The following is a 27,267-nucleotide window of genomic DNA, read 5'->3' as shown; positions in this document are numbered from 1 at the left end:
ATATTGCCAAGGTTCATAAATTTCATAGATAAGACATCTTGATATGTCGTAATTTTTGTGGGATTTAAGATGAAGATGTCACAAAGAGAGATGCTAAATTAAAAATTCTGCGTGGTAATCTGGCTAGACTTGTGGTAGAAGGTGTAAAGTCATTAAATAATACCAGCGCCGACAGTTTAAACATTTCATACTGATATCTTTGGGTTAAAGTAATTAAGAATTTGTTTTTTTTTTTGTTTGTTTGTGTGTGTGTGTGTGTATGTCGGTCACTTTATTACCCTTGGTGGTATGGGCAAAAGTGCTGAATAGAAGTAAAGGTTTTACATTTCATATTTGTTTTGTTGAAGATTCAATCAGTTGATTATGTCTGGAGTATTCCCCCATTGGCTTAACTTGGTATTACTCTCTACAGAGCGGTAGCAATATCATGATATCATCCCAGTGATGGGAATGGTCAAAAGCAAACTCTGTAAGTGGCGAGTATTCTCAATTAACTATAACAAGTAAAAAAGCTATAAGTTCGGCCGGGCCGAACTTTGAATACCCTCCATCATTTGGAAAGAATTTGGAAATTAAAAAAAAATAAAATCCGTTAAAAATTCTGTTAAAATCTTAAAAATACCGAATATAGCCGTTGTATTGGGGTCTGTACGAGCATGTCTTCGAACTTGACCTGCCTACGGATGAAAGACTGATCTGTGCAAAATGTTAGCTTCCTATCTTTATTCGTTTTGACTCTAGCGTGATTACAACACACGGATAGACGGACGGACAAGGCTAAGTCGTCTTAGAATTTTACGCTGATCAAGAATAAATATATACTTTGTTATGTCTAAAATTATTATTTTGACGAGTTACAGACGGAATAACGAACTTAATATACCCTTTATGTATAGGGTACAAAAACAAGTTAAAAAGTATCAGTCGGTTTAGCCGACAGATGTATGCCCTCAACCAATGTTCGCCAATATTGTTATTGATATATGTAAATATTGCGACCTGACAGGTATAGCCACAATAGTTACTTCCTATGCGAGATATGTGATATTTTTTAGAACATGTTAAAATGTGAGTGAGGTACCGGATATAGTCGACTGAAGTATTCCATATTGAAACTTCATCTAACACAGATATAAATATTGGTATTGGCAAAATTACAAGAAAATCGAACATTTATATCCAAAATTTTTTGAAATCCCTTTTGTGGGGAGATACCAGAAGGGGTTGCAGATATATAATCTTCACAACAGATCATGTGTTAGCAAAAATATTTGTATGTGTGAGATTTCAAGAGATTTGGATGCTTATTTCGCTTTCTTTGAGCGTTTTGTTTTTCAAAATCTTGAGCCCTATAAGGGGGAGGTACCTGAAGAAATGATCCGATCTCTAACATTTTTATAACAAATCTTGTGTTTATGAAAATATTGAGATGTAACAAGTCTGATTCGAATCGCATATTAATTTCGCGTTTTATGAGCTTCATGGATATTTAAAATGTTGACCCTTTGTGGGGGAGGTACCAGAAAGAGTGGACCAATATATTCCATCTTCACACCAGACCATGGCTTAAAGAAATAATGTGATGTGTACAATTTAAAGACAATCGGACTCTTACATCACATTTAATAAATAATTATTCAAAATTTGACCGAGATACTTGATGGAGTGCAAAAATATTGTCCATTTTCGCCCCTGGCCTAGCACCGATGTATAGTATAATCAAAGTTGAAGCAAAATCTTTCTGTGCAGTAAATTATTTTCTTTGGAAATGTTTACCTTTTCTGGGGGAGGACCAAGAAGGCTTGGCCCGATACTGCTCATTTCCGAACTCGATCTAAATTTGATAATAATATTACAATGTTACAAGTTTAGACCAAATCGGATACTCCCTTCGAGAGTTATCATACGGACCAGCTAACCTGAAATAATGGAAATCGTCGTTAGGTCCAGATTCATTTTAGTCAATTTTTTTAAAAATGATGCCATACAGTCCTGCACGAATGTTTGGGGTTTTAACCTACATCTGCGCGCTATATCGTGGTGATAGGTATTCAAAACAATTTAGCACAAAAGTTTTGGTCCATTTTGCACGCCATATATAATCCAATGGTCGTCCGAAATGCTTTACTTCTGTCCTGTCCTAAACCCTAACGTCATGCAAAATTCCATGTCGATTGATTTTTAATTATGACCTGTAGAGGAAATTTTAGTTTTTTGGTTCATCTGAACCCCTAGACAAAAATTTTCAAAAACAATAGGCCTTAACCCAATTGACCCTAACCTTTACATTGTACCTATTTTCCTATATATTCGATATCTTGGCTATCAGCCTCACTGCAACATTCTGAAATGACATTTTAATGCGTTTGTGATTTCGCAAGGATTAAAAATATTCGTGGTTTAGTGGACATTTTTACATAAAAGTTATGGTTTACCCGCTAAATATTTGGCAAATAATAGGTTTTTGCCGAGCCCTAAACTCTAGACCCTTGCTAAATTCCGAGTCAACTGGTTTATAATAGCGACTTGTAGATCAACAGCAAAATCAGGAAATTTTTATGTTTTTGGTCCATTTCAACCTTTAAATATTTTGCCAACATCTCAATAGAAGCAATACGCTTCTATTCTGACCCTAACCCCACCTCCATGCTAAACTTCATGAGGATCGGACAAAAATTGTTACCTTTAAATTTTGCTTAAAGAACTCCAAACTCTTCACCTATAAATATCCGTTCGGCCAGACCATAACCCTGAAATTACCGCATAGTGTTATTAATAAATTTGTTTGTTGTCATTAAAAACATGCATGTGTTTTGTTGTCTCTGTTCGACAAGTTGATGTTGACCCATGCCAACTGGTAACCGGTTTTCTTTTTTGCAACTCTAGTTACACGAAATTCATATTTTGTGCAGCCAATGAACCCATTAAACTGAGAACGTGCAATTAGTTCAAATTACCAACGATAAGTAATGTCAATCTAATGTATAACGTATAAAGAATTAATTAATGCACATTAAACTAGATAAAATTTATCAGTCGCTTTCCTCAATATACAAATATTTTTTTTTTTTTTTTTTTTTGGAATTCATATGGAATTTACAATATTTGAAATGTAGTCATAGTGCAGTAGCTTTTGCCACAATTATATGTTTCATTTTTAATTTTTTTATGATTTCTTAATTTTTAAAAAAAAATCGATATTCTGTTATTTGAACTGACTTTAAAATGATTAGATAAATTAAATTAAAATATCGGAAATGACCTATATCTTAAAACAAGTAAGCAAAGGCTACAGTCGAGCGGGGCCGACCGTTGAATACCCTACAACACTATAATAAATGATACAGTTTATATAGGCCAGATACTCGAAAGAATTCCACAAGATATTGTGACAAATAATAAAAGAAAACCATCAGGTTTCGTTCTGGATGGCCATCCAAAACTATTTGGCTTTTGCAATGTCCGGTAACCTCCATTCAAATGTGCCTGAGGATCGGGCGATAATTACGACTTGCTGACAATTTTGCAGTTTTCTCTTTTCTCCAAAAAGAGTAGGCTTCTATTCTGACCCTCATCTTATCCCCATGCAAAATTTCGTTAGGATCAGGCCATAAATGTGATCTGTATATGATATTCTGATATCCTAACTACTTAGTTTTGTTAGCTGTAGAAATATTACCAAATGTTTAATTCAAAATGAAAATATGCCAAAAATATGACAAAATTGAAAAAATATGAGAAAATGTTACAAAATCAATATTTTCATCTTTAGAGAGATATTTTTATGCAATTTTTAGACGTTTTTTCTTTCCTGCCAAGAGGCCATTCTGAATTAATGAGAACTGTCGAAATCAGTTCAGCCGTTCTCGACATATAAGAGATCTTTCAAGCATATCTTCTTTGATAGGCATATATATCGCACATATTTTGCTATATATCCGATTTGTTGGATGTTAACATCAATGTAAAGGTCAGAAGTAACCTTGTGATGGCTTTGTGATTTCGCCGGGATTTAAAATATTCGCGGTTTAATGAAAAATGTTGAATTTTTTCAACACAAAAGATATGGTCTATTGTACCCGCTAAATATTATCCGATGACCACCCAAATTGGTAGGCTTCCGTCCCGCCCTAAACTCTAGCTACATGCGAAATTCGATTGGTCGATTGGTCTATAATTACGACCTGTAGAGCAACTGCAAAATCAGGAATTTTTTCAGTTTTTGGTCCATTTCAACCCCTAAATATTAAGCGATCATCTCCAAAAGAAATAGGGTTCTATTCTGACCTTAACCCCACCTACATTCTAAATTTCGTGAAGATCGGGCCATAATTGCGACCTGTAGAGTGATTACAAATTAACATGGACAGACGGACAGACGGACGGACGGACATACATAGCTAGATCGACTCAGCTCGGCGAGCTAGGAAGATCCATATATACTTTCCTATATGGAAAACCAATATTTCGAGGTGTTACATAAATTCTGGCCCAATCAAACTTATAATACCCCCAACACATAGTGTTGTAGGGTATAATGACAAAAATACTTAAGTTCGATTGCAACCTTCATAAATTTAATACTTATTTCACATGCAGGATTTTTAAAAATATTCTTCCTAACGGGGGAAGTAGTACAAAGAGTGAGCCAATGCAACTTATTTTTGTCGAAAACTTGGAATGGACAAATCAGAAACTAGTTTTTGTGAGAGTTATGACTTTTTATACCCTCCACCATTCTATGGAGGGTATATTAACTTTGTGATTCCGTTTGTAACTCTTCAAATATTCATAATAGACCCTACAAGATATAAATATTCTGGATCAGCGTAAAATTCTAAGACGATCTAGCGATGTCTCCGTCTGTCTGTCTGTTGTAATCACGCTAACTTTCGAACGAATTGAGGTAGAAGGCTAAAATTTTGCATACATGCATAGTTTACCAGTAGGCAGGTTAGTTCGGGCCATGTAGGTCCACGTATTCATATAGTTCCCATGTCACGGTACCTCCAGATATTCGATATTTATTTTGAATTTAGCGACATTATTTACCGGAATTAATGACAATTTCGTATTTGATGTTCGTAATGGGTACGACAGCCTATAACAAAAATTTTTGTATGCAGGTCCAACTCTTCGTATAGCCTCCATATAACGCTACCTCCCGATATTCGGTATTTTGATGATTTCAGCAACATTATTCACCGGAATCGTTTCAAATTTCATACTGGAAGATACCAATGGGTACTACAGCCTATGGCAAAAATTTGTATATGCAGGTTCAGATCTTCGTATAGCCCCCATATAACGATACCTCCCGATATTCGGTATTTTCATAAATTTAGCGACATTATTTACCGGAATTATTTCGAATTTCGTATTCGAAGTTCGTAACGGGTACTACAGCCTATGACAACAATTTTAATATGCAGGTCCACGTCTTCGTATAGCCCCCATATAACGGTACCTCCCGATAGTCGGTATTTTGACGATTTAAGCAACATCGTTTCAAATTTCGTCATGCAGTTCCACGTCTTCGTATATTCCCGACATAACGGTTTTCATCTAAGTGGTAGTTTTCCGATTTTTTTGAAATTTTTTAATTTCCTTCGAAATGGTGGATGGTATATAACGTTAGGCCCATTCATGGTGTTAGTAGGATTCGATCGCCTTAGTAACGAATTTTCCAAAATTGTACCACAAAATTTGAATCCACATATCCAGTTCTACATTAGCTTGAAAATTGACAGAAAAATTTGTCACTATTCAAAATTGTTAACTTTGTACGGATTGAAGGAGAAACTGTTGATAATAAGATGTTCAAGTTCTTTTGGACCAGAAGAAGTAGAGCGATATATCTTGCTCATCTTCGAACTTGATGTAAGTGTGATAAAAATATTGCTACACATATTTGCAGGCAATGCGAGGAAGATGATGAAACGTTGGAGCATTTTCCCTCTCTAGCGTTTGCAAATATTAAATACAAATTCTTAAGGAACGTCTCCATACCAGATTCCAATCCGATCATGGTAAGTGAAATAAAATAGTCAAGGAATTTTGTTAAGGCAACTTTTTTATACCCTCCACCATGCATAGTATGGAGGATAAATGTATTGAGTTCGTCATTCCGTTTGTAACTCATCGAAATAATAATTTTAGACCCAACAAAGTATATATATTCTTAATCAACGTAAAATTCTAAGACGAGTTAGCCATGTCCATGTCCATGTCTTTGTAATCACACTAGAGTCAAAACGAATAAAGATATCCAGCTGTAATTTTGCGCAAGTCAGTTTTTTGTATGTAGGCAGGCCAAGATCGAAGATGGGCTATATCGGTCCACGATATTGTATAGCCCCCATATTACGGCATCCGCAGATATTCGGTATTTTGATGATTGTAGCCAAATGTCAACGAAATTGTCTGATAATCCAAAAAAGGGGTTCCTTCTGTGTACTTTACCCCCTGGGAGAGTATTGTCTATATAGGTCCACGATATGGAATATTTCCATGTAACGGTACCTCCCATATTAGGTATTTTGATGATTTTAGCTACATTTTTCAATAGAATTGTCTAAAAATCCATACTAGAAGTTCTATCTAAGCACTTTATCCCCTGGAAGGGAAATGTCTATATAGGTCTACGATAGTCTCCATCTAACGGTACTTCCCAATATTCGGTATTTTGATGATTTTAGCGATTCACTGGAGTTGTTTCAAATTTCGTATTTAGATTTCGTAGTCGGAATTACAGTCTATCAAAGACCTAAAATGGTAAAGACTAGACAAAATGCATTCTGTGCAAATGGTTTGTGTCTATACTATCTAGATAACAGCTCATCACAGGACAATGTTAATATAAAAACCACAATTAAAGAAACTGATAACAAATACAAATTTGAAAAATCCAAAATTTTGGTTTCAAAATTCTATTCCATGGACCTTTCCGAAAATTTGCACATTGCCTTAGCGGTTTAAATAAGTTAACATTGGTAACGATGTTGTTATGATATCGTAACAACAGAGGTATTTTCACAGGGTTACCATATCTTGACTCTGCCTTGTCCTATCTTGTATAGCCCCCATATAATAGTACCTCCCTATATTGATGATTTTAACTTCATTATTCACCTTTTTTTTAAGTTTCATATTTGAATATTGTAATGGCTATGCAGGTCCACGTCCTTATATAAGGCTACATTTTTTTAAGATTTAAACAGAATTTTTAACGGATTTTATTTTTTTTTTTTTTTTTTCAAAATTGCCAATTTCATTCCAAATAGTGGAGGGTATTCAAATTTCGGTCCGGAACTTACATCTTTTTTACCTGTTTTTTTTTTTTTTTTTTTTCAAAAATTGCCCAATATTGTCGGCTATCTTAAGTGAATCTCAAACAACTTCAAATACCGGATATTTGTCCAGAGTCTACCATTTATGGGTCATTAATAACTAAATCCATCCCGAACATTAGATGATGAAATATTTTCCAGTTGTTTCACTATCTGCGGTTCTGTTGTTAGTAAATCTCTAGAAAATTGCATCATGTCTGGCGGTGTCAATGCACTTTCACTTCATTCTAATAAAATCGAAATTGAATTTATTTAAAACAGTGTGCAGTGTCTGCTGAGGATCTTCTCACTTTCGTCACTGCATGTGATCTATCATCATTATCGCGAGTAATTATATGTTCATTGAACAACGACGTTGCGGTCAGGGAATTTGATGAAGTGAATACTAAATTATTTGTAAAATCAATTCTCTCTCTCTGCAAAGACATATTACCTGATAAGGAAATAATAAGCTAGAATTAACAAAGGACTCTCCATAACGTCGCATGTATAGAATGCTTATATAAATTTGACATTAACGGATTGCATATTTGAAATTTTCTTTTTGAGCCTATCAAATTTTTCTAAATTTGTAAATTTGTAAATTTGTATTTAAAAATAAACCAAGTTATTATTTTTTTTTTTTTTTTTTGAAAATACATCAATATATCGCCAAGATTACAAATTTGTTTAACCACGCAATAAATTGTTGGGTTTATTTTTATTTTTTTCTAAAATTATATTGCCAAAAATTATATTCTAATAACAATTAGTAATCCTAAATTCCTCTGTTGGCGTACTCGTTTTATTAATTCCCTTTTCTCTTCAATAAATTAAAAAATGACACTGAAATTGTAATCCAATTTGATAATCGCTGATCTCTTGTTATTTATGCAAACGAGGAGGATAATACAATTTAATGTTATTTGTTGTTGAATAATAATATTACGTTTTTTTATAACCAATTACGCATTATTTTATATATTTTTTGGTTTTCAGTGTGCTGGCGAATATAACTATGGGGTTTCCAAAATTGGGAAAATTTTAAATTTCGACCTTTAGAAGATGCGGAAACATTTGCTTTTGATTGCAATACTATGTTATGGTTATGGTCGACCACTATTATTTGAAAAACGTTGTTAGTGTCTGTTTCATAGGTACAAATGTTTGGCTATGTAAATAAAATCAACCATAATCATTGGAAAAGCAACTAATGCATCTAGAAACAAGTGAAATAGCAGTAAGTTTGGTTGGGCCGAACTTTGAATACCCTCCACCATTTGGAACGGATTTGGAAATTTAAAAAAAAAATAAAATCCTTTAAAATTTTTTTCAAAATCTTAAAAATACCGAATATCGCCATTATATTGGAGCCTATAAGAAGACATGGACTTGCATAGGCAACTTTTGTCATAAGCCATTACAATATTCAAATACAAAACTTAAAAAAAAAATCGGGAGAATAATAATAATAAAATCGTCCAAATACCGAATATAAGGAGGTACAAATGTATCGGGACTATACGAAGACCTCGACCTGCATACGCATTTTTTGTCAAAGGCTGTAGTACCCATTACGAATTGTAAATACAAAATTTTAAACAACTCCGGTGAATAATGTCACTAAAATCGTCAAAATATCGAATATCGGGGGGTACAATTGTATGTGGGCTATACGATATCGTGGACTTAAAAAGATATTTCTTTTCCAGGGAATAAAGTGCTTAAAAAAACTTCTAGTATGGATTTTTAGACAATTCCATTGAAAAGATTAGCTAAAATAAACAAAATACCTAATATAGAGAGGTACCGTTATACGATTTCGTGGACCTATATAGATAACACTCTTTCAGGGGGCAAATTACAAATGATCAACAAAACATATAATTATATGGACCCTACTACCAATTCAAAAAAGGATTTCATAAATTTTTCTGAATTGTATGTGTTTTTTTTAACATTTCCTGTGGCTCTTAAAAATTCACCCTTTAGTATGATTTTAGTCACATTTTCAATAGTATATATAAGCACCATTCGATATTCGCAGATTTTATCCATATTATTTAATTTACGATATTTATACCCTACACCACGTAGTGATAAGGGTATTATATATTTGTGCATTTGTTCGTAACATGGAGAAAGAAGCGAGATAGGCCAATAGTTACTTTTCAGGATCTTCATAGAATCACTTTCTGAGTACATTTATGAATGTCAGTCTATCTGTGTAGGTGTTAAGTCAAGAATGATATATGGTACCAGATACCAGATGCAGCCCAGATATACATCTGTTAAATTGTATCAAGATCGGTTCAGATTTGAATATAGCTCCCGTAAATATCTTAAACCGATTTCGGGTTAATTGTTCACCAAATGGATAATATCAGTCCAAATGACCAGAATTTTGGCACATCTGACCGAATTCAGTCTGATGCAAGCACATCAAATTTGGAGAAAATCGGTTTATATACAGGGTGAGATGAAAAATCTGCAACCAATTTTAGACTGTTGTCATTACTAGGCCACTCGTCCGACAGCTGTTAAAATTCTTCCAGTGACAGCACATTATATTCTTTACAAGCGTACAATAGCATTTTGAGATTGAGAAAAAAAATGAGAAAAAAGTTATTCGGGATGGAATTCGAGCGTGATAGTGTGATTTCTTTATATTTGGCTGGAAAACCACAAGTGGCTATCGTTAGAGCACTCCAGCATTTAAATGTGAATAAATCTTTTGTGTCTCAAGGAAGTGGACGGAGGAAAACAGCAAAATCAGCAGAAATGGTTCGAAAAGTAAAGAAGCGACATGATCGAAAGTCGCGTCGAAGTGGCCGAAAAATGGCTCGTGAGCTGAACATATCGCAATATTCCATATGACAAATATTGAAAAAGAGAACGGGGTAAATTCTATTGAAATTCCATAAAGTGCATGAACTTACACCGCAGCAGAAAGAAAATAAACTCAAAAGAGCTAAATAGTTGCTTCGCTTGGCCGAAAGTGGTGATCTGCCGAATTTGGTTTTCTCCGATGAGACAGCACCTTCGATTGGCCACCAGGACTCAAGCGCCGGCCATGGTGATGGTCGCTCTCCGCTCGTATTAATCGACCGTGGCATCAGAATAAATGCAGAATATTATCGCGAAAATATTCTGAAGTGTGTATTAAAGCCTTGGACACGCAAACGTTTTGGCCGCAGACCTTGGACGTTCCAACAGGACTCACCAGCATCGCACTCAGAACGCGCCACCCAAGAATGGTTATAACATGAGGTTCCTTGCTTCATTTCCACCGCACAATGGCCACCAAAATCTCCGGATACCAATCCGTTGGACTATTGTGTCTGGAGTATTTTGGAAAGCAATGTTGGCACTAAAAAATACCAAAGAGTCGATAACCTCAAGCAAGCGCTTCACCGGGAATAGGCCAAAAAGCGCAGAGTAACATTCGGGCAGCGTGTGACGGTTTCATTGGACGTTTGAAGGCCATAATTCGTGCCAAAGGTGACCAATTTGAACAAATCTAAACTTATACTAAAGTTTGATGCTATTTCCGACATTTTTTGCTTTAATTCAATAAAATTAAAAAAAAAAATCTAAAAATTATTGCATTTGACTTTGTTGCAGTTTTTTATCTTGTCCTGTATATATGGGAGCTATAGCTATATCTGAACCGATTTTCTCGAAAGTTGATGTACTTGTTCTATACTACTTAAAATCCAAATATGTCAATTACGACCAAATTTATACTCGTAGTAAGTTTGTTGGATGAAAGTGAAAGTTGGTGAAAGAATACCTTAGGCAAAGTTTGTCGAATTCGTTTCAGATTTGGATGCATCTCCTATATGTATTTACCTCCAATTTTATGAAAATCCCGGTGATTTGATGTAAATTATGCACCAACCATGTGACGTTTGTGCAATTAGATTGAATTTCCGATTATATGATCAAATTCCAACTAGAATAAGGTCTGACAATTTTGGACCGAATCGATTTAAATATAGCTATAGCTTCCATACAAGTATATGTTTTGTCCGATTTTATAATTATTGTCAAATTAGTGTAAATCTCTTCAGATGTAGATATGGCTCCCATGCGAAAAAGCTAAAAAAAATGCATTAACTTTGTAAACAATGTGGTCGTTCTTGTTTTATAACAAGCAAAAAAGTAGTGATTTCGAACTTTGAATACCCTCCACCATTTGGAACGAATTTGGAAATTTTGATAAAAAAAAATAACATTCGCCAAACTTCCAGGGGATGAAGTACTCAAAAGGAAATCCTTATGTGGGTTTTCAGACAATTTTATTGAAAAATTTTGGCCTCAAAATGCCGAATATCGGATATAAATAAATTCTCTTGTGGGGGCTATACGATATCGTGGACCTAAATTAACAATTCTCTTTTAGAGGATAAATTACTCAGAAAGAACTCATTGTGTGAATTTTCAGATAATTCCATTGGAATTATGTGGCTAAAATCATTAAAATACCGAATACCGGGCGGTACCTTTGTATGGAGCCCATCTTCGAATTTTACCTGCTTGCAGACAAAAGACTGATCTCTGCAAAATTTTAGATTCATATCTTTATTCGTTTTGACTCTAGCGTGATTACAACAGACGGAGAGACGAACAGGCCTATATAGTCATAGAATTTTATGCTGATCGAGAATATATATACTATGTTATGTCTAAAATAATTATTTCGATGAGTTACAAACGGAATGAAGAACTTAATATACCCTCCATACAATGTATGATGGAGGGTATAAAAATGCTTGTCTAAGCTCTCCAATTATATTCAACAAATAATACTTATACCCTCCACAACAGTAGCTCAAAATATTCGAAATTAGTTGTGGGGTTTCCCGCAATAGAGTATGTAGCCCCAACTCACCGGGAACCCTAAATGTCAAAAAAGACCAAGGAAAATTACCGAATAATAGTTGGTATCTTATATTATTAATTTTTGTTGTCTTGTTTCTGAGAAAAAATTTCAACCAAATAATTTTTCTCAGAAACAAGAAAACAAAACTGAATAATTTGAGATACCAACTATTATTTGGTAATTTTCCTTGTTTCTGGGAAAATTTCCAAACGAATGAGCTGTTATTTGACATTGAGAGTTCCCAGAGAGCAGAGACTATTATGGAAAACCTCACTGATACGTTCTGATTTATGATTTTCAGAGGTTGTCATGGGCCATAAGGTTATATAATATAAAACAGGCGGCAATATAAACAAATTATTCTATATCTAATATTATTTCGATATCAATAATTTATTATGCCACCAGGTTTTTAAAATCATTAATTTTATTTTTAAACCCATCATCGTGTGTTGAACATTTGATTTAATTTTGTTTTTTTTTTTTTTCTAAGACGAGACTTTTTTTTCTTAATTTTTATGGAGCAGTAAAATTAATTAAATATACAGCAGGCTAAATATTAATAATCATAGCTCGAAAGTAAGCGACAGAACAGGAGGGGCATGGTGACACCGCTAGCTGGACAGAAACGGTAGCAAGACCACGGCAGTGGCTGAGGCAGCATTAACTAACAACAGGTCGCTGTTTGGAAACGAAAACATATTGAGAGATAACCTCTTGGTGTAACTATTCACTGCTGGCGTTGGCTGCTGCGAGTGGATCGATCCATCGAACGTTGAGTGGCGGACGACGGGCCAAACGTTATTATCAATTCTGGTTCAGAACGATCTGTTGATGGGGATGTGAGTATGTGTGAATGCATGTGAGCTGTTTTTTTTCTTCATCTTTCATTCAATATAATCGTACTTTAGAAAGACCAATACTAATTTAAATTTAATTACGTCCAATCTGTCAGAATTCAGTGCAGGCCATGTTTGTTTGTTTTTTTTTTTTTTTATTTTGGTTTTTTCTTTTGAGATTTCTTTGCGTTTTGAATCCCGATCGCCGTGAGTCTATTTAAACATGTGATGGTCTTCAAGTGGGCTTTAGTTATTATTTAACCATTGATCGTTAAAGAGTTCCTTTTGAAACGGGAGTGAAAAACAAGTGAAATAAATCTTCGAAAATCTATACAGTGATTGAGAATTGTTGAGCAGCCAAAATGATGATGCAACGTCAACAATCGTTTGAAAAGGTTGGTGTTAACAAATGATGGCTTTAAAAAGATTCATGGAAAATTTAAAAAGAAAAGTGTTTTGTTTGAAAAAAAAAAAGAAAAATAAATGGCAAATATATATCTTATTCGCATATATAAATATTCGAAGCTAGACTCAAGGCGCCGCATGTCTTCTGAAATAATTCCATTAAATTGCAAATGAAACAAACAAAGTTATAAAAATATAACAATTTGGAACCAGTCCGTTGCTAGATATAAAAAGTTTAAAAATAGCAAGTCCATTTTAAAGAAATTTGAAAATTAGCATCTGCTTAACCGGGCAGAATAATACGAAGATTTCCGGATTTTAATCGAATAATTAATGTATTTTGGTGAAATTTCGAAATAATATTTATGGCATAAGAATTTAATAGCCTACAAGTGGAATTTTTCACACAAATATGAGATAGTGTTTAAGTAATAAATCATGAGTTAGTGGTTAAGTAATGTGGTTTCGTGTTTGGAATTTAATTCTATTTTTTTTAATTTTCTTCAACTGAAATTTATTTTATAAGTTTTATTTTAAATTCCGTATTTTATACCCTATACTATGCTTAAGGACTACTTTCACAATAAAATTTTCATTTTGGTAAAATGGAAACAACGACATAATCAAATAAGGATTTGGAAACTATTTTGGGGACTAAAAGTTTGGAAATAATTCAACATTTAATGTTGACTTAATGTTAACTTTGCCAGTTCGTTGTACGAAGGCACTAAAAAGTTCGAATATTCCAATTGAGACTCTTTTAATTTTTATGCCCTATGATTTATGGCTATACTGTGTACCCTATGATTCTTTGGATACAATCTTTTTCAGGACATTTATATTCGATCTAGTGGATCTGGCTGGTGTTCTCAATAATTCTGCCAGCGGTGGTAAATTTTGTCCAAACTTAGCAAATTACAAAAAACAGCTTCTGAAATATTGGACACTGTTTGTGAACATTTCAAAGGAAATGCCACTGTGCGATAAATACTGTGAAAATCCATTAGATTATGAAGTATCCTTATCCCTTAACCCAATGCCAAATTTTGTAACATTTTTGCGCATGTTCAAAACAATCTACATCTTTCAGACCTAAACACCAGCTGTGATCCAAATTTAGAACTTTTCGTACAGTTTTTCAATACCACTTCCATGTCTCAATACCTGATACCAAAAGAGACCCCAAATTTTCAGATTCCAGTTCTATACATTCACTCAATACCAAATAGTACTTTGGTGTAATATCGTAATTGAAGATTCCAGCCAACCCCTTCATTCAATACAAAATTTGGTACCATTTAGTGCTTTCCGAACAGCCATTGTACCCTAGAAGTTTTGTACTTTACCAAATAGTACTTTTGCTATAATATCGAATTTGAGGATTCCAGTCCCCACTCCCCGTTCATTCAATACGACATTTAGTACTTTCCGAACAACTATTGTACGCATTTCCAAACACAATTCCAAATCTTACTCCCAGATGCCAACGGAGACCTCCACATCAAATTTCAGGGTTTCAGCTTTGTTTCTCCATCTAATACCAAATATAGGTCCCATTAGTACTTTTCGAACAATTATAGTACATAATTCCAAACGCACCTCCGTATCTCAATTCCAGATACTAATATAGATCTCAATATCAAATATAAGGATTCCAGCCCTATCCCTTCACCCAATACGAATTTTAGAATCATTTAGTACTTTTCGTACAAATATAGGGCCCATTTTCAAACCCCTGCCAAATCTCCTATTATAGATTTTTATCGTGCCCAAATTTCAGATTTCAAGCATTATCTGTTCACCCAGTACCAAATTGTACCAAATATAGTAGAATTTAGTAATTTTTGCACTTTATTGAGCATTTTCATAATTACCTCTTTATCACAAACCTATCGACAACAGGGACCACAATGCAAACTTTAAAAATTCCAGCCTTACTCGTTCACACTAAAACATACTGTCTCAAATTTAGTACAATTTAGTACACATTTCCAAAACCACCTTCTTATATCAAAATTACTTTCCAACCGTGATTCCAAACTACAAGTTTTAGCTCTATCTTCTCACATAATACCAAATGGCATCATTTTAGAATTTTAGTACTTTTAGTAAACATAAAGTTCAAATTTCCAAAAAAAACCTTTTAGTACATCTATCCTGCACTCCGTAAGTAACTCTCATTCAAAATTTCAGAATTCTAGCTCATTCCGTTTGTGCAATAAAAATATTTAATTTTTATTAAATCTCAGTACGTACCGTATCCTTTTAGTACCACTTTCCAAATACCCAGTCTTATCCTACACACCACGTCTGACCCTCATGCAATATTTCAAGATTCTAGCTACCGCTGTTATGTTTGGGCGTTGATTTTCAGTCAGTCACTACTACTCTTCTCTATTCTGGGTGAGGGGTGATCCGATTAATATCATCTTAACACCAGATGGTTCGTTGGAAGAAACATTAGGATGTGTGAAATTTGAAGAGAATCGGATGATCATTTTGATGTGTACTTATTTTATGAACGTCGTTATTCAAAATTTTGACTCTTGTAGAACAGGCATGAAAAGGAGTTGTCCGATATATTCACCATATTCACATCCCAACTTTTATTGACAGGAATATTGGAATGTGCCGAGTTTGAAAGATATTGGATGCTCATTTCCACGTGATGTGGGGGAGGTACCAAAACAAGTGTCCATTTTCATCCGTTGTTCATACCAGATCTTGTGTTGGTAGAAATATAAGGATATGCTAAATTTGACGAAATTCGGACTATTTTTTTACATCTTATAAAAGTTCAATTTATTCAAAATGTTTGCCCTTTGTGGGACAGGTACTTGATGGAGTAGGCCGATATTATCTATTTTTCAGACCTCAATTAGGGCTGATAAAAATATTAGGCTCCCAAAGATTGCAGAAAATTGGATGATGCTCTCTTGATGTATAAGATAAATTATTTTTTGTGAAAATGTGACCATTTGTGTGGGAGGTACCAGAAGTAGTGGACCGGTATTTCTCATCTCCGAACTCGATTTAAGTTTGATAATAATATTACGATGTACCAATGTTTGGACCAAATCGAATACTCCCTTCGAGAGTTATTGCACCAGCCAACACGCCAGATATACCGACGGACAGATAGAATCGATTTTGGTCCAAATAAGTTAAATTCACCTCCTTTTCGTTCTTTCTTTTTTTTCGAAATTCATCAAAATAGTTGTATTCATGTTTGAATATAATGGAATTTGATTTTCTTGTATCTGCCAATGCTGCACTTCGTATCTGTCGCAGTAGCACATGGTATAGCTATAAGATTAGAGTAACCTGATATGTTTACATATTTAATATGTAAATTGAACATGTTTATGAGCATTAAAATGTAATATACGATCATTAAAAATCCATAAATTGTCCAACATCCGTAGACGACTGCAAGTATCACGTTCGTTATAATTGTTGATGTCTCGCCCATGTTTCCAAGATCAAGTGTCACGTGCCAGATTTGTCTGTTTCATTGTTTGTGATGCCAATGAATTTCAATAGAAAATGTCTGGGCCCAATTAAAATGAAACGATTAACTTTAATGTCTTTGTTTAATAGTTTACATTACAATGAACTTCGATAATAATGTTAAAACAAGACACTTAATAATTTACCCCCTCTGTTTAGAAAACACAAACATTAGTGGCTAGCTGGTCCACTTAAAGTGGAAAAGTTGTAAGCCATTCAAATCACAGACCCTGACTAAGATCTATAACAGTGAAAACTATCTAACAGTGACTTTTAAGACCCCTCCTTGTTTTTAGGGTTAATATATATTTCTTTCCATATGTAAATTCATGCATTTACTAATGAAAACAATTACTTGTTTTTTAATATAGAAAACATCTGAAAACAATTGTAACTGTCAGCAAATCTTTGTTTCTTTTATTGACATCTATCAACAATAATATTTGTTGACGTTTAAATTTTGCTGATTTAACATAACAATGGCTTTGCGACTTAAATAAATTTAAATTTAAATACGTCTCTTTTTTTAATGAATATCGTGATGAGGAATTAATCTCAAATTGTAGTTGTCTAATAAGGGTTGATAAGAAATTAAATAGAAATTTGAAAAATGAAATATTCCATTGAAAGATTTAAAACATATAGTTGGAAATCCTCAAGGGGGCAGGGGGAAATCTATGTAATAAATAATCTACTCAGTATAGCTTTCGGAATAAAAGTTTGAAGATTTTTTTCACATACCTTCAAAAAAATAGAATCACAATTTTATTATGAGCACTTTATTAACTTACAAAGTGGTTTGGCCTGAATTTGTTGGCCCAAATGAATTTTCTCAGATAGCCAAAAACGCCAAAAGAATCCATTATTTTTATATAGCACTAACGCAGAAGAATCGGTTTCCACCGCCTTTTCTGATAATATGCATCGTAATTTTTATTTCAAATTCTAGTTGTTAGAGTACCTCTATGGCCGGACAAATGCTAGCCCAATGATTTTAATTTAACTTTTGTGACTTCCAGTTGATAGCAAATTAGAAAATTTGTCAATAGTAAGCAATGGGAGTAAAACAAAAAATAGTTTCTGGAAGAGTCATAAGTCCTTATAGTTTCCCATATTTTTTTTTGTTCTGGAATATTAACCCTTATTAAAAAACACCTTTAAAAAATTAATAATTAATAAAAACCAAATTAATAAGTAAATAAATACACAATCAATTAATAAATTATCCAAATAAAGAAATATTGTTTTAACAAATAAATGTAAAAACGGCTCGTACGTTAGCCTCCACCACAAAAAAGCTTTAATTATTTCAAAATCGATGGGAGTTGGTTAAAAAATTTGAATTGAAATTGTGTGTGGGGTATTCAAATAAAAACAGGAGGTAACTTTGTAAGGCCTTTGCTAAAATATGGATCGACGTATAACATTTGTATACCCTTCATTTATGAAATCAAGAAACATCCCATACTATCTGATGTAGAGCTTTGAAATTTTTGTCTAAGATGATTGGTATTGAAAACTAGTTACAAAGTTTCAAATGCTATTGCAACAGATATATACCTTCGGCATTCGAATTTGTCAAATATATATGCAAAAGTTGGTAACATTCTATTTTTCTTCCTTTGTAAAACATAAATATATTTCATATATTTAATAGTTCAATGAGTACAATTAAGTATACAATTAAGTACACTATATAATACGTATTTCAAAAAATTGTACCTTTTCACACACGCAGTATCATAAGTATCATTTATAATTAAGTACTTTTCGTACATTTTACATTATGGGTTTCCGCCTTAGCTAAAGGCTATACCGTCACAGTGATCACTATACCAACATTCATATTTCTAGTTCTTTTCTTGCGCTCTATATAAAATTTAGTACCACTGAGTACCTGTGTACTTAGCACACTTCTTGTACACATTTCCAGTACACTTCTTGTACCATTAAGCACAGTTCTCACATATAATACATTTCCAAAACTACATAGTTATATCAATCCTACGTCCTTAATTATCTTTACTCGAATTTAGTGCATTATTTTTCACACTTATTTTCGAATTTCCATAAAACCTTTAGTTCCTCAATCCTACACAACATCAAAGACCCTCTTACTAAACTTCCGATTTACAACTCTATCTCCTCTCTAATTACCCAATTTAGTAACAGTTAGTACTTTTCACACCTCACAAAAAGTAACCCCAACACCATATTTCAGATTTCCAGATCTATCCCTGCTCATATACCAAATGTTCTACCATTTAGTACTTTTTGATTTTTAGTACATATTTCCAAAACCATCTTCGAAGGAAGTATCCGATTTGGTCTAAATTTGGTACATCGTAATATTATGGTCAAACTTAGATCGAGTTCGGAGATGGGCAAAATCGGTCCACTCTTTCTGGTATCCCACAAAATGCCAACATTATCAAAGAAAATAATTTACTGCACATAAAGAGAAAGGATAATCCGATTTTGCTCTAACTTGGTACATCTCTATATTTTTGCCAGTGCTAAAATTAACAATATTGGTCCACTCCATCAAGTACCTCCACCATAAAGGGTCTAAATGTTTCTCTTAACCAGAAATCTGATATGAATATGTAATTTATCGGTATTTGTGATTTCGCATAAAATTGAATATAAATGTTCGATTTCGTTTAAATTTTGCACAGACCAATATTTTTATCTGCATTACATGAAGTGAAGTACTTCGGTCCCCTATATCTGGTACCTCAGGCATATTTCCACATTTTCCAAAAAAAAATGCACATATCTCGCATAAAGTATAGGAAGTAGTCGATATAGTCCAAATCTGGCACGTTGTAATATTTATATCAGTCATAGGACTGCTTCGGAGCCTCCCCAATAAAGGGTTAACAGTTAGAATAATCATAACTCAAGGCTGGGGTATACATTTGTCGGAGAAACCGAGTTTTTTGGTCGAAAAATCAATATTCCATGAAATAGAATTTTTAAAGAACTGTCTTAATTTGATAAAGATTTTTTTTTATTTTCATTAAATAACAGTTTAAATATTAGCAAATGACCGTCTCAATTTATATTTAAATTTATGTAGGAAATAAAACTATGAAAATGTTGTTGCAAAATGGTCAGGCTTAATCCCTTTATTGTTGTTTTTATAAAAACAACTTTTGTTTATTAGTGGAGAACGATGGTAATGTTTACCAGGGGGTAAGGCAGTGAATATCTAGGTTTCGGAAAGAGCCACCAATTCTTATCAGTTCCATTGTTTTTTGTCTGGGATATCCTACGCAGGATCTTCATCTTTTTCCAAAGTCGACAATTTGAATTATTTTGAAAAACAAATCATATTTTTTTTCAAATTTCTGGAGAAAGAAATGGGCATTACGTGAAAAACTGTAATATGTAGAGGATTTATTGTATTACTTTATTTGATTTTTTTGTTTTTCTGGTCAACAATTTAATATTCCGTGGATTAGTATTATTAAAGAACTGGCTGTGTTTACTAAAGATGTTGTCTTTAATTTTCAATAAATAACAGTTTAAATATTTTAAAATCTCCGTCTCAATTCATATGAATAAATTTACACGAAATTTATATATATTACATAAAATAAAATTATGAACATTTTTATAAGTTAAAATTATGGATACTTCAGTTTATACGATATTAAATCACACAAAAGTCTGAGACGTTTTATAAAAAAACATGAATATTCATTTATTCTATAACCGAAAGTGTTATCTTATCTTATTTTCTCCCGACACCGGCAACAGACATTTCAAATCTTCAACTAATTTCTTCACATAATATTGTTTGTTTTAGAATATGGCGCTAAATTGAAACGTTTTGTATAATTTCCATAAATTGTCGATTAATTAAGCAATTTATATACAAACAGAAGTAAACAATTTTATATATTTTTCTAATATCAAAATTGAAATAACAAGTTTGCAAGTTATTTGTGTTGATTAGAAAAAATTAAATCGAATAATCTAGAAATTCAAAATAGCATGATTAGAAAAAATTGGGGAAAACAATAAAATCTGACAATTATGTCAACAATTGAAAATAAATATAGTATAATAAAAAAATAAAAAAAACAACATTAAATAATATGGTGATTTTTGCAAATTAAAAAAAAAAAACACAAACGAATGTATTATTCTATTTCTAACAATAAAAAATATCAAAATTATGTTATGTGGCAAACAAAAAAAAAATCAGTACATTTCCTGATAATTCTTAAAAATTGATATAGAATTTTGTCCACAACGACTTGACACATACATGCTCATTAAAATATTATCATCCTAACCCTACACCACAATCACGAAATCTTAAAGAGGCGTGTCACTCACTGTAAGACTAAAACCATAAAATTGCCAAAAATAACATTTCTTCTAAATCATCAACTGATAAGACACCCAGAAGAATCTCATGCTGCGAATTAATGCTTTATTTTCTTAATAAAGAAATCTCAATACGTTTATGGATTTATTAAAAGCAAAATAAGCGATATTTTGCTAGCACTGCACAAACAATTGAAACGCAAAAAATCCCTAAGATTTGTGATAAGACATTCCATTCCACTCCCATGCCCCACACTAATGATTTGCTTTCCATTGATTACTTTTTCCCCTAGCCTACCCGCATTGAGGGTACACCCTACATTGCCGAGGGTATGGAGGGCAAGGAGGCCCACAACACATGCCTGGTATTCTCTACGAAAGACCAAAGCAGTGGTTCACTGGCCAAGTCCTTGAAAATCTTCAAGAAACATAATGTCAACTTGGTCCATATTGAATCGCGTTCCTCATTGCGTGTTCCTGGCTATGAATTCTTTGTGGAATGTGATGGCCGTACGGGTGGTTTGGGCAGTGCCATTGAGGAGTTGCGAGAGACCTGTTCATATTTCAACATCATTTCCAGAGATTACAAAGACAATCTGTCGGCTGTACCATGGTTCCCACGCAGAATTCGCGATTTGGATCGTTTTGCCAATCAGATTTTGAGCTATGGTGCTGAATTGGATTCCGATCATCCGGGTTTCACCGATCAAAAATACCGTGAGAGAAGGTAACAATTTTCATATTTTTTTATTATTAAAAACGAGAATTTAAAATTTTCTTTGTCTGTAGGAAATATTTTGCCGATATTGCCTATAACTACAAACATGGCCAACCTTTGCCCCATGTCGATTACACACCAGAGGAGGTGGAAACCTGGGGTATTATGTTCAGACATTTGACAAAGCTGTATAAAACCCATGCCTGCAAGGAATATAATCACGTTTTCCCCTTATTGGTCGATAATTGCGGCTTCCGTGAGGATAACATTCCACAATTGGAAGATGTTTCCAATTTCTTGAAAGGTAAGGTAGCCAAATATTATTAAAATTAAAAAAAAACATATTAAAAAGAATCTGTCGGATTTGAGGAGATGTATAATCTTTGCCAATGTTCGATCAGTTAAATATATTTCGACTTCTGTCATGATTATTCAAATCGTTGACCCTTTTTGTAGTGGGTTCCGAAGCAATGGGCCAATATTGTCTATTTCGTATCGGACCTAAATAAATATGCTATAAATATTGCGACGTGCTGGCTTTAGACTATATTGGACTTTTTATGTTAAAATATGCGTGAGGTACCAGATGTTGCCGACCGAAGCATTTCATTTTCCCACTTCACCTGATATAAATAATGTTATGTGCAAAATTTGAAGGAAACCGAACATTCATATCCACTATAATGCGAAATCATAAATTCCGATAAATCATATATTCATATCAGATTTCAATTGTAAAGACTTGCTTCGCCAGTTATGACAGATATAACCATCGGAAATTGTGACCCTTTGTGGGCGAGGTACCATCATCTTCACAAAAGATCTTGCGTTGGCAAAAATATTTGAATGTGTACAATTTGAAGAAAGCTGGATTAATTTCGCGTTTTATGAGCTCCATGGATACTCAAAATTCTGACGGTCTGGGGGGAGATGCCAGAAAGAGCGGACTGATATATGCCAACATCACACCAGACCTTGGGTTAAAAAAAAAGATTGTGATGTGTGTAATTTGAAGAGAGCCGAATACTTATTTTGGTTTTTATGATCGTTTTGGTTATTCAAAACTTTGTCCCTTTGTGGGGGAGGTACCAGAAGGAATAGTCGAATATCTACATTCTTTATAACAGCATCAAATTTTAGAATAAGTTTAGATTTGTTCGAATTGGTCACCTTTGGCACGAATTATGGTCTTCAAACGGCCAATGAAACCGTCACACGCTGCCCGAATGTTGCTCTGCTTTATTTTGGCCCATTCTCGGCCAAGCGCTTGCATGAGGTGATCGACACTTTGGTATTTTTTAGTGCCAACATTGCATTCCAAAATACTCCAGACACAATAGTCCAACGGATTGGTATCCGGAGATTTTGGTAGCCATTGTGCGCTGGAAATGATGCGAGGAACCCCATTTTGTAACCATTCTTCGGTGGCGCGTGCTGAGTCCTGTTGGAATGTCCAAGTAATGCGGCCAAATTGTTTGCGTGCCCAAGGCTTTAATACAACCTCCACAATATTTTCGTGATAATATTCGGTATTTATTCTGATGTCTCGGTCGATTAATAGGAGCGGAGAGAGACTGTTATGGCGGCCCACACCATCACCATTGCCGGCGCTTGAGTTCTGGTGGCCAACCGAAGGTGCACATTTTCAGCTGACCGCTTTAGCAAGTTTGTTTGTTTACAAACTGCTGGACAATGAATGTTTTCTCATCGGAGAAAACCAAATTCGACAGTTCACCACTTTCGGCCAAGCGAAGCAACTCTTTAACTCTTTTGAGTCCATTTTCTTTTAGTTGCGGTAAGTTCTAGCATTTTTGGAATTTTAATGGCTTTACACCATGCTCATTTTTCAATATTTTGCGAATGGAATGTTGCAGTCTGAATTTGGTTTAATTTTTTTCATCTCACCATGTATTGTGATGTGTGTAATTTAAAGGCAAGCGGACACTTACATCACATTTTATTAAAGTTATAAGGTACTTGATGGAGTGCACCGGTATTGTCCATTTTGTCACATGACCTAGCACTGATGCAAATATTAGAATTCGCAAAGTTGGAGCAAAATCGGATTATCCCTTGTCTTTCTGTGTAGTAAATTATTTTCTTTGAAAATTTTCAAATTTTGTTGGGAAGGTACCCGAGGGAGTGGACCGATATTCCCCAACTCCGAATTCGATGGAATATTAAAATTTGAATGGAATATTAAAATTTGATATGTTACGAAAATATGTTGAGCGCCAAAATTATGGATTAGGACTATTGTGCGATATTGTCCATTTTGGCACCTAACCTAGCACTGACAAAAAAATTGGGATTTTCAAAGATTGTACAAAATTAAATAATTCTTTTCTTTTCTTTCCCCCTCTCTATGATTTTGAGCGCCAGAAAATGAAAATTTTTATTTTTTGTGGGATAGGAACCAGAAGGAGTGGGCCGATGTTGACCATCTGCGTACTCGATCTAAGTTTGTCAATAATATTACGATTTGTCAAGTTTGGACCAATTCGGATATTTCCTTCGAGAGTTATCGTGCGCACCATCAGCCAGCCAGGCAGACAGACAAACGGATCGACACCCCTAGACTCAAAATGTCCTGAAATAAATGTGGTCCAATAGACCTAGGGCCTAAAAGCGTTATTTCGATAAGGCACGTTTTGGCCGTATCAAGTAATATATACCCCCTCTAACCGGGGATTCGACCATAACAAACAATCCGCTTCCTAATTTTTTTTATATGTTTTATTATTTTGCAATGATATCTTATGTTGTTAAGACGCGTATAGCCCTATCATTTACTGTTACTGGCTTTACTTTCTGTAATTATAATACACAATAAAAAAATAATTTTATTTTTTCCTGCAGATTGTACCGGTTTCACCTTACGTCCCGTGGCTGGTCTTTTGTCGTCGCGTGATTTCCTTGCTGGTCTTGCTTTCCGCGTTTTCCACTCCACTCAGTATATTCGTCATCCCAGCAAACCCATGTACACACCAGAACCAGATGTTTGTCACGAGCTGATGGGTCATGTGCCACTATTTGCCGATCCTGATTTTGCACAATTCTGTCAAGAAATTGGTCTTGCCTCCCTGGGCGCTCCCGATGATTACATTGAAAAATTGGCCACCGTAAGTGACAAATAGATTTTAAGGATCTACTATCTATAACATTTACATATGCATTTCAGATCTTTTGGTTTACCGTTGAATTTGGTCTGTGTCGTCAAGATGGTGAACTGAAGGCGTATGGCGCTGGTTTGCTCTCCTCCTACGGCGAATTGCAATACTGTTTGAGTGACAAACCTAAATTGAAGGATTTCGAACCTGAAATTACCGGCACAACCAAATATCCCATTACACAATTCCAAGAAGTCTACTATGTGGCCGAAAGTTTTGAAAATGCCAAGGAGAAGACTATGTAAGTTACATACAAAAATGTTTTTTTTTTTCAGAACTGTAAGAATGTAAAACTTTATTAGTACAACAACCAATTCCCTTTATGATGTCGAAAAAAAAACAGTTCTGAAACAGAGCAAAAATTTAGGATTTCAATTTTACACATTTTTTTCATTTGCAGTAAATTTGCCAATTCCATTCCCCGTCCATTTGGTGTGCGCTACAACGCCTACACCCAGAGCATTGAAGTGTTGGATTCCAAACATCAAATATCGGAACTGATGAACAACATCAATTCCGAATTCCAAATATTGCAGAATGCTGTACAAAAATTGAAAATCTAATACCAAGGAATAAAAAACAACATTGATGTTGTTGCATTTTGTAGCATTTAAAAGATTGTTTAATTGTTAAGCATTTATAATTTGATTTAAATAATATTTACCCACAAAAAACAATACTTAGATTAGTTCCTTTTATACTCTCGCACATCTTTATGTAGATACTGAAAAAAATATATATATTTATGTTTGTAAAAATATATTGACTTTTTTGATTTTTGTATGAATATGATCACTGAAAGAGCAAAATGAAATCGGTTTGATTAAGAACAAGTAGAAAAGAAGCTCGGCCGGACCGAACTTTCTATACCCTCCACCATTCCAGATTTAGTATAGATTTCTAAAACCAAAAACCCCAATACGAAGACGTGGTCCTTCATTAGTAATTGTTGGTCATAGGCTGTAGCACTGATTCTAAACTTAAAATTTGAAACAATTCCGGTGAATAATGCCTCGAAAATCATCAAAATTCCGAATATCGGCAGGCATTATTATATAGGGGTTCCACCATTTGGAAAAAAAAATCCGTCGAAAAATACAGCACAAATGAAAACCATTATATGGGGGCTATACGAAAACGAGGTTTTGTATAAGTTAATTGTGTCATAGGCTGTAGTAACGGTTCCGAACAATTCCGGTGAAGAATGTCACAAGAATCATGACAATAACGAATATCTGTGGTTACCGCTATATGGCCGCTATACTTAAATGTGAACCTATTTTGACAATTCTTCTTAGAAGGAACCTCTTGTGTGAAATTTAGGAAAATTCCATTAACATATTTGGCTGAAATAATCAAAATACAGAATTTCGGGAGGTACCGTTATATGGGGGATATACTATATCGTGGACCTATATAGACAATTCTCCTTAAAAGGATAAAGTATTCACAAGGAACTTCTTGGATGGATTTTCAAACAATTCCATTGAAAAATATGGCTAAAATCATCAAAATACCGATTATCGGGAGGGTACCGTAATATCGGGTATCGTGGAACTGTATAGAAAATTCTTTTTCAGGGGGTAAAATACTCACAAATAATTCCTTGTGTAGAATTTCAGATGTGGCTAAATCATTAAAAAACCGAATTTCGGGGGTACCATTATATGGGGGATATACTATATCGTGGACCAATATTGCTCATCTTCGAACTTAACCTGCCTGACGAATGACAGATCTGTATAATTTTTAGCTTCCTATCTTAATTTGTTTTGACTGTAACGTGATTACAATAGACGGACGGACAGGGCTAAATCGTCATAGAATTTTACGCTGATCAAGAATATATGTACTTTGTTGGGTCTAAATGAGTTACAAACGGAATGACGAACTTAATACACCCTCCATACAATTTATGGTGGAGGGTATAAAAATAAGTTAGATAGTTTTAGTGGGGGCTCTGACAAGTACATACCCTCAATATTTGATCACTTATTTATCTATACTCTTTTTGGGAGACGAACCAGAAAGATTGGACCGGACCTATTCCAACTTCATGCTATACCTAATA

At 34.1% G+C, this 27,267-nt stretch overlaps 1 protein-coding gene across 1 annotated transcript; it reads left to right on the top strand.

The window, feature by feature from the left end:
- Window positions 1-13,287: 13,287 nt before the first annotated feature.
- On the top strand, window positions 13,288-25,956 carry LOC101888256 (protein henna). The gene is made up of 6 exons (XM_005184566.4): window positions 13,288-13,447; window positions 21,602-22,035; window positions 22,098-22,330; window positions 24,886-25,148; window positions 25,208-25,437; window positions 25,597-25,956. The coding sequence occupies exons 1-6, from the start codon at window positions 13,415-13,417 to the stop codon at window positions 25,757-25,759; spliced, it is 1,356 nt and encodes a 451-aa protein (XP_005184623.1). The 5' UTR covers window positions 13,288-13,414; the 3' UTR covers window positions 25,760-25,956.
- The last annotated feature ends 1,311 nt before the right edge of the window (window positions 25,957-27,267 follow it).

This window comes from Musca domestica, unplaced genomic scaffold, assembly GCF_030504385.1.
Source record: "Musca domestica strain aabys unplaced genomic scaffold, Musca_domestica.polishedcontigs.V.1.1 29, whole genome shotgun sequence".
NCBI lineage: Eukaryota > Metazoa > Arthropoda > Insecta > Diptera > Muscidae > Musca > Musca domestica.
The sequence above is the reverse complement of the archived record's forward strand: the minus strand, read 5'-3'. Positions and strand labels throughout refer to the sequence as shown.